Genomic DNA, 12,773 nt, shown 5'->3' with positions numbered 1-12,773 from the left:
ACATTTTTAATATCTATATTTTATTATATATATTTAAGTATTATTTTTACAATTATTTAATTTACAGGACAAACTTTAATATTTTGCAATTGCATTAAAAAATTAACAACAATCTTAACATAAATTTTACTTGAAATTTATGAAAAGAAAAATAAATAATAGTGTATTAAGTATATATGCTATGTAAAATCATAAAATATATAATTTTCTTCTGCCTCTTCTCTTTATATTAATATCATAATAAATATGAATATTAGAAACAGGTTAATATTTGCATAAACTATGATATTAAATATCTTCATAATTAGTTTTGTATTGAATAAATTAACTATCTTATAATTTAATAATTCTTACACACTTTGTTCTATAATTTATAATCTGTATAATTCATATTGTCTATATCAAAGTTTATACAAAAAAGTAATATATAAAAATATAAGTATTTATAAATATACTATATTAAAATTTGTGATATAACAATGGATACAATCAATAGAAATAGAAATATTAAAATAATTGTTCTTATATCAATAAAACAATATAACTTCTACATTTGCTTGTGTGTATGTCGTATGTACATGTCCATACATACACATATATAACTTCTATATATTACAAGCAAATAATCTAACAACAATTAATAAACAACTGACAATTTAGGGAAATATTATGTTGCTGAAGCAATTTATATATTTATATATAGCAATATATTAATTATAAGAATATTATACATGCAGTATTATAAAAGTTAACGGAACTTATACAGAAATGATATTGTCTGATAAATACCATGGAGTTGACTATTTTATAAAATAACATTTAAAATTATTTAACACGTTGACTGCCAACTATGAGATATCTCGTAGGTTGTTTACTTGCCCAGGACGCCTAACTACGAGTTATCTCGTCCCTTCATTACTTGCCATATTTGTACAGCTACGAGGAAACTCGTAGCATAACAGTGTAAATATGAATAGATGGCCTCAGGAAAGAAAAAAAAAAATGTTTAAAAAAAAACATTTTTTAAGCTTTTTGATTATTACTATGTACTATTATTAAAGTTTTTAATAATATAACATGATTAAATCAAATTGGCTCTTTAGACCAGAATCGTGAAAAATTCCATGGCAGTCAACATGTTAAATATTATATATATTTTAATTTATAAAAGTATATATATATATATATACACGAACCTCCCAATAATTATAGAGCATACACAAAGAAAAATTAACATACAAAATATAATTAATATATTAACTACTACAAAGATCAATGCTATAAGTTTAATGAACCTCATTGATTGAAACATAAAGTAGTTAACAGCACCTAACAAATTAATCTTCTGATCAATAAAGAGTTAATAAACTGGTTAACAAATATATAAATCATAAAACATATGTATTTACTAGTTTCGTTACTCAATCTTCAGTTAAATATTAGAATATTCAATGCAAATCAGTACAATAGTTGATATATTAATCGCTTGTTTTAATTTATAATTAATTTAAAAAATATAATAGAAGACGTGATGAGAATGTAGAGTTCATGCTGTAGAAGATTTGTTATTGTTATTGTTTGAATGGTCACTGAATAATCGTATGACTATTCATACGTCATTACTAATAAAAATAAAAGAATTTATCAAATCAGACAAAGGTTAATCGGTAACACATCTTGCGTAAATAACATTCTACACAGAAAGCAGACGCACCACATGTACGGCCATTTACAACATCAAGCGAGTATAACACGTACATAAAAGCACACTCGGACAAGCTGGCCTACTTACAGCGGTTCCAAGACAGCGGTAAGCCACGCCTTAAATTGATCTGGATTGTCGATTATCATTTTTAACAAGTTCCACGTTGAGAGCACATAGACAGTTTTATATGCACGCGTTAATCACACGAATTTCAACTAGCAAGAACAAGTATTCTCCTAACTAGAGTCAGTCGCCATTCTGAAATCAGTCGCTGTTATACATATGCAACCATACATACATAGAACTAATTCCTTTCCAGAAATTGTCACGAGGTCGCTGATGTAGCTTGTGAAGTAATGCTGGATTCACACTGCAACCGATATCCAACGGCTGTGTTCCAATATTCACTGCCAGCACTGAAAATCTATAAAGCGTGGTCTACAATGGCCGTAAGCAGTAAGAAAAAAGCGTGAACAGTAAGAAATGGACCAACCACAGTTGATTATTTTTGTCATAATCGACTGTGATTGGTTTATTTCTTACCGCTTACTCTTACTTCTTACTGCTTACTGCCATTGTAGACGACGCTTTATATATGTAAAGGCTCGTCTACAATAGCTGTAAGAGTAAAGCCAGCGGCACACGGTGCTTGTTTTCGTGCTGGATTGCTTGCTGGATGAAAATACTGCGTTCTGATTGGTATATTTCCATCCATCTTCGGAACCGTGTGCCACTGGCTTAAGGCTGTAACGTAAGCTGTCAGCGAATGAAAATATTTCATTTCGTGTCTTGCAACCTTATAGCCTATAGACTCGTCTACAATAGCTGTAAGAGTAAGGCTGTAAGGCTGTAACGTAAGCTGTCAGCGAATGAAAATATTTCATTTCGTGCCTTGCAACCTTACAGCCTTACTCTTACAGCTAATGTAGACGAGCCTTAAGGGCCATTGCACGTACAAAAGTTTTAGTCGTAACCGTAAGTCCGTAAGCAAATTGACCAATCACAATTCATATATTTCGAGATGCTGGATTGTTATTGGTCAATTTGCTTACGGACTTACGGTTACGACTAAAACTTTTGTACGTGCAATGGCCTTTACTCTTACAGCTAATGTAGACGAGCCTTAACAGAAACTATGTATTTTCAGTACTGGCCATTGAAATATAACCATACTGGAAGAAGCATTGCCCTACTCTCTTCACGATACCGAGCGGTCAGAGAGAGAGAGAGATACTTAAGCTGGGTCCATAGACATAGTATGAATAGATGGAGCATATAGTCTTTCGGCTGACGCCTGCGAATAATGGAAGTGAGATAAAGCAAGAAGTGTACGCGCACTCTCTCTGTCTTCTTGCGCCTGCGCAATTTCTAAAAAGGCGTAAAGCCCGTTCTACATTAGTCGCAAGGCACAAAATGCAAGTCGCAAATCGTAGGAATTCACCAATTACAATCGAATATTCTCTCAACATTCGACTATTATTGGTGGATTTCTACGACTAGCGACTTGCGTTCTGTGTCCTGCGACTAATGTAGAACGGGCTTAATGCGAATATTTGTACAAATTATTGACGCAAATTAAATCGACCAAATTAACTAAAATCATTATTTATATTGTATTTATGATATATAGACTATAAAATGTCTTTTATTATGATAGATACATCTTAAGATACGTTTAAATTTTCCGGTCTTTATGTCGATGGGGCTGGGTTTAAATCTCGAAAACTATTGAAGATGTTGGATACATTTTTCCTGCAGCCATTCAGCAGACTCAACAGTTGGACAACATTACTAGATTTTCTATTGAATCTCGCTCCTGATTGGTAAATACTTCTGGGTCTATGAAGAATCTAAAAGAATGCTCCAATCACAGACAATAATCATTAAACGCTCTCTGATCACTTTGTTCTACTGAACGCGGCCAATAGAAATCTAGGAAATAACGGAATAAATTCAATCGCAATCGATTCCAACGAGTTCCATAATAGGTACCCTGAGGAGGGAAATGAAGAAAACTAATTGGTTTATTCTCTTATGCGTTATGTATTATGTGTTATGCAATAGCCTATGCTCTTGCCCATACTATGTCTATGGTCCTGTCTAATATGCACAGGAGCGAATGAACCTAATAGCGAATTCGGTCGCTTGCCCTGGCGCACACTGAGTGCGATTAAGGTTTGTTCATAGTCCGTTCTTATATTTAAAATTGTTTCAAATACATTTTCATAAACTTCTTAGTCAACAAACAATCCGTACGGATGTTATATAAAGCATTCTACTAGCCAAGAAGTATTTAAAGATGTATTTAAGATGTTCTTAAATGAAAAAATGGACTATGAACAAGCCTTACTCGCATTCAGTGTACACCAGTGCAAGCGGCCAATTCACTATATATTATATGTAATGTGAACTGTACATTTTCGCATACGCATCTAAAGCCAGCGGCACACGGTGCTTGTTTTTGTGCTGGATTGCTTGCTGGTGAAAATATTGGTTCTGATTGGTGCATTTCCATCCATCTTTGGAAATGTACCAATCAGAATGCAGTATTTTCATCCAGCAAACAATCTAGCACGAAAATAAGCACCGTGTGTCGCTGGCTTTACTCGCACGCCGTCAGAAATTGAGCCCCTGGCAGCATGTTTCGTAAATACTATTTTCAGGCAAGCAAGATGCTAGCGCAATATTCCCTAGCTAACTTTCGTCATACGGCAAACATTCCGCGTTCTATGTGCAACCGACCTCAATCGATAGTGTTGAGGATTGGAAGTCGTCGATGTGTTTTGAATCTACCTTTGTAGAGAGCGCTTTAAGAATAGAGTCTCAAGAATGATGTAATCATATATGTATGTGTTAAAACTCTTCTTTTTATGCGATTTGATATATAAAAAAATATATTAGCACATAAAAAGGTGCTAAGAGTGTAGAAAATAGTGATGTATAATCATGACGCGACTATAAAAAGGAATTATCTGTTTGTTGTGTGAATGATAACATATCTTACGTTCATGATACTTGTTATTCTGTACATAAGCTCAGTGAGTTGTCTAACAAATTTACAAATTGTATTATTTTATTATTTTTATCGTTTTAGGCAAATTATCAATAGGTTAAATTAGATGGTTTTAATAACAAATAGACAAAATTATACTAGCAGATTTATAAGAAAGATCATTTCTTGTGCAAAACAATGTAAAACAGCAAGATTTAGAACATAATAATTTTTTATAGTGACTGCTTCGTTATAAAGGACGTACATAGTGCAAGAAAATGAGTTGGTTGCGGAACAGTCCGCTGCGAACGAGTTTTAGCAAGCAGCGATCCAGAGATTCACCTCCAAAAGATGCTGATCCATCCGCATGTTATGATAGTTTCTGCAAACACTGGCAACAAACTTATGAAATCATCCGATATTCTTTTGTAAGAACATTTTTCTCATAAATCAATTTTCTCGATAGTTTAATATTTTTACTTTATTTTATTAATATCTTAATAAAAGTTAAATATACATAGAAAGTTAAAAATATTTTAATAACCATATGATCTATATACATATGTACATACATATATATGTATATGTATATAAATATATTTACATAAATAGCATAAGCCAATTTAACAATTTCTAATGTTGTGACTATTAGTCTTACATGTATAAATAATTCTGTTATGTGTAATATAATATACAACATGTAACGAGTTATGTTATACAATGTGTAATACTAATAATAATGATAGCAACATTATTGAGAATATCAAATTAATTTTATATTGGTTATATATGAATATGAATAGATTGTGATATTAATAATTTAGTTTTAGGTTGCTATGTAAGTATAGTTTATATTTAAACAAACATTCACTGTTTTTTCAAGTTTTTCATATAATAATAATTGAAAACTGTGAATAAATTGTCTCTTAGCACATATTGCACTGCATATTATTTGAATAAAATGATATTCAATCATAAATTATAATCTTTTGATTATTTTGGTATTTCGATTTACAGTTATAGACAAATATTGTGACAATGAAGTACAAAAAAGAAACATTTAATAGAATATTTACATATTTAAATATTAGAACAGTAATGTTTTATATTAGTTAATATGTTAATTATTACTAAATCTTTCATAAAGATAATATATTTTCATATGTGAATATAAATATCATTATAATTAAATCATGAGATTAATATATAAGAAGATAATTTATTATTAATAATATATATGTACATATACATGTATGTGTATATGTATTTATACGTGTGTGTATGTGTATATCTGTATGTGTGTGTATGTATATGTGTATGTGTGTGTATGTGTGTGTGTGTGTGTATGTGTGTGTATATATGTATGTATGTTCAATTAGGAAGACATGGTATTAGAACATTGTATGAAATATATATTGCAATTTGTTTAACATTGCTAGAAAAACAAATGATTCAAATTGATACATGAAAACATTTGGCACATTTAAATTTACTTTTTTTTATGTGCAATTAAAATATATAAAATTATACTTGCACGTCTTATAATATATTCTCTTGATAAAATTATATTATTTTTGAAAGATGTGTGGGTAAATATGCATATAAGGTCAATCTCAAAAGTTCATGAGCTTGACATATGCTGTTAAGGACATGTTCCTGAGTGTTATACAAAAAGTTGCAGCCATGCTCATTGTTCATTAAAAAGTTAACAAAAAAGTTAACAAAAGAAATTTCGGTAATTATGCATATTAAGGGATACCTCGCCGATGATCTTCAACTTCATATATATTATCAAAGACATAGTTCTGGGTAACTTACAAAATTAATTTAAAAATAATTAAATAATTAAAAAATTTCAGTCGGCGATTATTGTTTATTAAAAAGTTATTAACAAAAGAAGCTTCATTAATCGAGCGTAATTTTTCGACATTTTTCGACAGTGTACATTTAACACCTAAAATTTGTAGGTTATATTGAAACGTAGTATATATAAGCAAGGAAGGGGCTATGCCCCTCCCCCACATCCCCTTTCCAAGAAAATCCTAACTTAACCTAACTTATTACATCTTCATATATTGTTCAATATGGGTTTTAAAGGTTTTAATCTTTTCAACACCTAACAATATATAAGGATGTAAGTTCGATTAGATTAGGATTTTCTTGGGGAGGGGGCGGAGCTCGTCCCTCGCTTGTACTATTTAACATTTTTAATGTATACTGGAGATTTAATGTATATTCAAGATATATTATCCGACCACGGATTATTTTATAATAGTAAAATATGTACACGTTGTTCGAAAATCACAAAATCATATTCTATTCAACTTCTTTTGTTAATAACTTTTTAATGAACAATGAGCGACCGCTGAAACTTTTTGTATAACACTCAGGGACATGTTCTTAACAACATATGTCAAGGTCATGGACTTTTGAGGAGATTGACCTTATGTGCATATTTACCTTTTTCTGATAAGACATGCAATAAATCTTTCATTAGTTTTCGGAAGAATGTGTGGTCGACTACTTTTAGGTGAATTTTTACCATTTTCCTGACTTAAAATCGGTCTATAATAGATTGAATTATTGAGTGATTCCGACTAATAATATTCAAAATTTCCGCAAGACATTTGCAGGACATTGATTATCCGATAATAATTTTCTTTTCATTATTGGTAGTCTCGTTTCTTTTTTTTCAATTCAATTTTGTCAAAAAGAGAACGACTATGGAATTTTGCATCCGGAGATCTGATTCCACGTGTGTGTGTGCGTGTGTGATAGCGCGCGTGTGTGTGTATGTGTACACACTTTTATTACACATACAGACACCATGCTTATATGTAAATTCAACATTTAAACAATTTTATTATGCATATTAATTATAACGCTATATGGCGTTATTTTGGCGAATAGAATCATTATTATTTTGCAAACAACCATGTAAAATTTTAAGTTATTAATGAAATTTAAGTTATTAATGAAAGAAGATTGACGAATCAACAATGCATTGCAATGGGGTGAGCTTCTTCGACGTGATTGCATAGCATAGAATATAATTGACCGCGCGATTGTTTCTAAGCAGCGATTAGCATCGGATGACTGTGACAAATAATTGATAAATAATTGTCCACGCACTGCTTACATGGTTTCTCTGCTTTTCGCTGACATTCAATATTAATTACTAGTAAGGAACAATCGTATGGTCAATTTTATCATACGATCGCATTGACAAAATTCGTCTCATCGCGCGCACTGATTCGTCTTTCTTCATTGATCTTTTTTCATTGATAATAGAAAATTTATGTGGCTGTTTGTAAAATGGCAGTGGTCCTACTATTTAATATGTGTTCTAGAGGTACATGAATGTTGCTATGGCTTGCGTTAGACACATCCTTATAAAGTTAATGTAAGCTATATATATCGCACTTATTTTAAACCATACATGTGACAAAGTGTCACACTCCTTGTCATTAAATGTTGATTGTAATTATATAGGGTGTCTGGTAATTAGCTGCCAACCTGAAGTGTGAAGGTAGATTGAGTTAAGCTGAAAAGAAAAATAAAATATAGTTTTGCAAGAATCGCAATAATTATCGAGTTATTAATGACAGAAATTTAAGGAGTGGGAGTGCGCCGATATAGATGATTGGAGGAGCATCGCAGCCTCTCCGGCCATAGCGCGGTCTAGTCGATCCAGAAACTATTGCCGATACATAGCAGGGGAAGGACAACGCGTCGCTATTCGTGTTTTATCTCGCTGCACTTACGACTCGCTACACGCCGCCAACAGTTGCTGGATCGACTGGGCCACGCTATGGCCGGAGAGGCTGCGATGCTCCTCTAATCATCCATCTCGGCGCGTGCTTATTTGTCAGATTCCTGTCATTAATAATTTGATAATTATTGCGATTCTTGCAAAATTGTATTTTACTTTTCTTTTCAGCTTAACCCAATCTACCTTCACACTTCGGGTTGGCAGTTAATTACCGGACACTCTGTGTAAAATAAAACAAACTATATATATAATTTAATAGAACAAACAAATTATGTTTAGGAAATTATAAATTTATACGTTTTCCAGCCTCCTAAAGGGATACCTAGTCAAGATGATGTACTTGGAGTTGTTAATCATATTGATCAAATGGTGACATTGTTAATGCTAGAACTACGGGATTTGAGCTTGCACAGTCGCTATCGACAAGGTAGCACCGCAACGCATTCTCCATGTTTGGAATATTTATTAAGTGAAAATTTACTTGTTAAACTTTATGATTGGAGTTTGCATACAGGAAGGTACATTTTTTATTTTTACAATATTTATTTGTATCATAAATATTAGCAAGGTTGGGAAGTAACTCGTTATTTGTAATGAAATTATAGTTACAGTTATTTTCTTTGGTAATTATAGTTATAGTTACGAAGTTATAATTACAGTTATAGTTACAGTTATTTTCTTTGGTAACTTAACTTCGTTCCATTTTTTCCATCTATAACTTCCATCTGTAACTTAATTTAATTAAATTTGTTTGATAACTAGTAACTAATTTAATAGTTACTTTATATATTTCAAACTTAAGTTTCTGGCAGATTAATACGATAACGTGATTTGCGATGCTTGATATCCAATAAGGATAGTTTCTGGCAGCATTTGGAAAACGCGCTATTGCGTCATCTATCATTGTCGTTCATTAGATGTAAAGCAAGGATAAAATAATGCAATAGCGCTGATAGTCTCCTCTCCGAACGCAGTCTGTATTTCTTTCAAAAAAATTGTATGCCTATTGGACATTTCCGTTGCGCGTCGCTAGTTCTTATTTGTTAACATAATCTGCGTTCAGCATGAAGTGCGCTGCGTGATTTCAGTTATATAAAAAATTAAAGTAATAGATAAAACATCTCAATCTTTCGAGAAGGATTGTAAAATGCCATTGCCTGCATATGTAGAAATATTCGAGTTATAGCAAAAACTTAAAAACGAGAACAACTAGACATTTTTCTGCCCAGTTGTTATTAATAGTCTTAAATAATAAATATAAATTATTTATTTAAATTAATGAATTTAATTTATAAAAATTATATACAATATGAGGAATATAATAAACAAACCACTTTTATATAAAATTGAAGGAATTTACACAATTACGAAATTTAAAATAATAGCATAATGATTGTAAAAGAGTAACTGAAAAGTAACGACTCGTTACTTTCTAAATAACTATAACTGTAACATGTTATTTTTAAAGGTCAGCAACTTGTAACTGTAATTAGTTACTTTTTCAATGAAAAAAACTATAACTGTAATTAGATATTTTTACAAAGTAACTTTCCCAACTCTGAATATTAATAATTATGCGAAATAGAGCATCACACCGATTTCAACAGCTTTGAAATGTTATTTATGAATTGAAGTCATAATCCTGTATAATAATCTTTAATAGCTTTAGCCATCGTTCATTATCTATTAAAAATTTATTAATTTTTATTTTATTTATTAATATATATAATAATATTTATTAATATTTATTTATTAATTAACGAAAAAAACTTGAAGAACATAAATAATCTCAATGCTCAAGGACGTGATCTTGGACCGAAAATTAAACTTTTAGAATAATCGTATGAATAATTCTATCAATATATCCTAAAAGCAATTTCATTATAAAGCTACGAATAATTTCTGTTACAGGTTCAATAATGCTGTACGATTAGAGCAAATAAAGCTTTACGAATTACTAGTTTCGTACAGTGGTACTCTTCTCGCACACGAGTCAGTTACAAGGCCACTTTTACGCTTATTAGAAGAATGTGCGAATGACATTATGCCATTAGAAGTAGAAAAAAAATTAGTAATATTATTGAATCAGTTGTGTGTAGCCTTAATGCAAAATATGGCTTTACTTGATTTATTTTTTCATCCTACTTCAACTGGAAAAAACAAGTAAAAAGTTATTTATTATAATAAAACAAATAATTTTATATAAATATGTAATTCTATATAAATGTATAAATAAAATATATAATTGTATATATAATATCGATAAGTTACTAAGTGTTATATACTATATTTAAATTATTTTTAGATTCATCATATTCAATCTACTGATACCTCATGTTCATCGAGAGGGTGGTGTCGGTCAACAAGCGCGCGACGCTATGTTATTGTGCATGTCACTCTCAAAAAAGAATGACGAAGTTGGAATATATATAGCCAATCATTCCAATATATGTCCTGTAAGTAATATAATTACTACATTGTTCTGCGTTCTGAATTGACATATATTTGACAAAAATGCTAGGTGTTTATAGTAAAGGTGTGATATAGTAAAAATATAAATTATCTTATTTGTATTCATTTAGGTATTAGCTACAGGCTTGAGCGGACTTTATTCTTTACTTCCACGAAAACTTGATATTGAAACAGATGATTGGCACCAATTGACACCAGATGATGTAAATGATTTACCTGCACTTATGCAACTTATGAATTCTTTGGAATTTTGCAACGCAGTCGCGCAAGTGGCACATCCGATGATACAAAAGCAGTTACTTGAATTTTTATATCAAGGTTTCTTGGTACCGGTGATGGGTCCTGCATTATTACAAGTAAGTATTTATTTAATAAAGAAACACAGCTATACAAAAAGATTCCTCAATATTAATTTTTTATAAACTAATAATTTCCAGTAGAACTTTAATTTTATGTGCTTCTTAAATTATAAATTTATGTAACAATATTGATTTATCTATGATGAATAATATAACATATTGACTTAATATTTATATATCAAATTTATATAATAGTATAACTATATAATTGTATAATATAACTATATATTATACAATTTAATTATAATATAAGTATATATATATCATAGTAACATCTAATATTTATACTAAAATATAATATGTATACTATTATTCATATTATATTTGATTGCATGTGGTGAAAGAAAATATTTACTTTCGTAGCATACAAATATATGTTGGGTATTGTAATATTGTAATATTGTTTTGCATATTGCCTTATAAAGTAAATGTGAGAAATATGAGAAATTGTGAAGTATTAAATCATAAATTAAGTAAAGATCATTGCTTTATGAAGACATTTTAAGTTGTATTTATGCAATAAAAGATATAAGTTCATTAAAGTTTTAATACTATAATATTTCTCTTTTATATATGTTGAATAAAAAAATCTAAATAATATAAAAAATCTTAATATTTGAAATATTTCTTTATTCTAATAAATACATTTCTATGTGTTATATAGTGTTAACTATTTAAAATATATATTATTTTCGGAAAATGTTAACATGACTTAAGTTTTATAACCATTGTATAATTCATATTTAATTAATTTTTATATACAAGTGCAATTGTTTACTACTCTTAGATATTTCTATAATTTTGCATATATAATGCATCTTATGCACTTTATTTTGCGTATACAATATAGCGCTTTAATAGCATATGTTATCAAATATATGAATTTATTCATATATAATGATTATAGTGATGGTATTGAATACTAGCATTATCATGCTTAATGATATTAATTCATTGATGTTGTGGCTTATATGGTTGTTGGTATCTGTTTAGTGATATTTCTGTAATGCTCATAGGATTCTCTTGGCTTGACCCTAGAACAGCTAGATGCACAACAACACTGGGTTAGTACAAATTCACTCCATAATATGGTATCTCAGTTGATGCATATCTAGATAGCACATCATCTTTAACATACTCAGAATATCTTGGGATATTCTACAAGACATTCTGAATATTTTTAGGATAGTTCTGGGATGTATAGTGTTATCTGGGTTATATATCAAATGAAATTATATGTGCATTTTTCATCATTCATTTAAGAAATAACATATGCTTATAATTTTCTATAAAATACGTTTTTTAACACATAATACTTTATATCTTTCTTTTTTTTCTTCAGAAATGTTCTGTTACATCAAAGGAATATAAAATGCTATTTTTAATGTTTAGTTAATTATTAAAATTTTTTTATTACAATATTGCAATTGTGTTTTGTGTAATATATATTATAAAATAATTAAAATTTATACA

The 12,773-nt window shown here is 29.8% G+C and overlaps 2 protein-coding genes across 11 annotated transcripts in view; one reads left to right on the top strand and one right to left on the bottom strand.

The window, feature by feature from the left end:
- swm (Zinc finger protein swm) overlaps window positions 1-2,004 on the bottom strand; it is a 37,550-nt gene extending 35,546 nt beyond the window's left edge. For both annotated transcript variants that reach the window (XM_011145547.3, XM_011145548.3), the window contains exon 1: window positions 1,793-2,004. In XM_011145547.3, coding sequence (XP_011143849.1) covers window positions 1,793-1,851 — 59 coding nt within the window. In that variant the 5' untranslated portion in view covers window positions 1,852-2,004. The remainder of the gene's footprint in view (window positions 1-1,792) is intronic.
- A 2,449-nt stretch (window positions 2,005-4,453) lies between these two features.
- The window catches only part of LOC105185781 (UPF0518 protein GH13096), a 33,007-nt gene continuing 24,687 nt past the window's right edge, over window positions 4,454-12,773 (top strand). For 4 of the 9 annotated variants that reach the window (XR_002162865.2, XR_003112585.1, XM_011145543.3 and 1 more), the window contains exons 1-7: window positions 4,592-4,743; window positions 4,937-5,125; window positions 8,776-8,987; window positions 10,381-10,632; window positions 10,775-10,925; window positions 11,052-11,297; window positions 12,317-12,364. Coding sequence is in view for 6 of the 9 variants with exons in the window: in XM_011145543.3 (XP_011143845.1) it covers window positions 4,976-5,125; window positions 8,776-8,987; window positions 10,381-10,632; window positions 10,775-10,925; window positions 11,052-11,297; window positions 12,317-12,364 (1,059 nt within the window). In the remaining 3 variants the exon portion in view is untranslated. Of the gene's footprint in view, window positions 4,552-4,591; window positions 4,744-4,936; window positions 5,126-8,775; window positions 8,988-10,380; window positions 10,633-10,774; window positions 10,926-11,051; window positions 11,298-12,316; window positions 12,365-12,773 lie in introns of those variants that run through there. The other 5 variants (XM_011145541.3, XR_003112586.1, XM_011145540.3 and 2 more) reach the window with 5 other exon arrangements.

This window comes from Harpegnathos saltator, unplaced genomic scaffold (assembly GCF_003227715.2).
Source record: "Harpegnathos saltator strain DR-91 unplaced genomic scaffold, Hsal_v8.6 scaffold160, whole genome shotgun sequence".
Lineage (NCBI taxonomy): Eukaryota > Metazoa > Arthropoda > Insecta > Hymenoptera > Formicidae > Harpegnathos > Harpegnathos saltator.
Note: the sequence above shows the minus strand (reverse complement) of the source record. Positions and strands in the feature narration are given on the sequence as shown.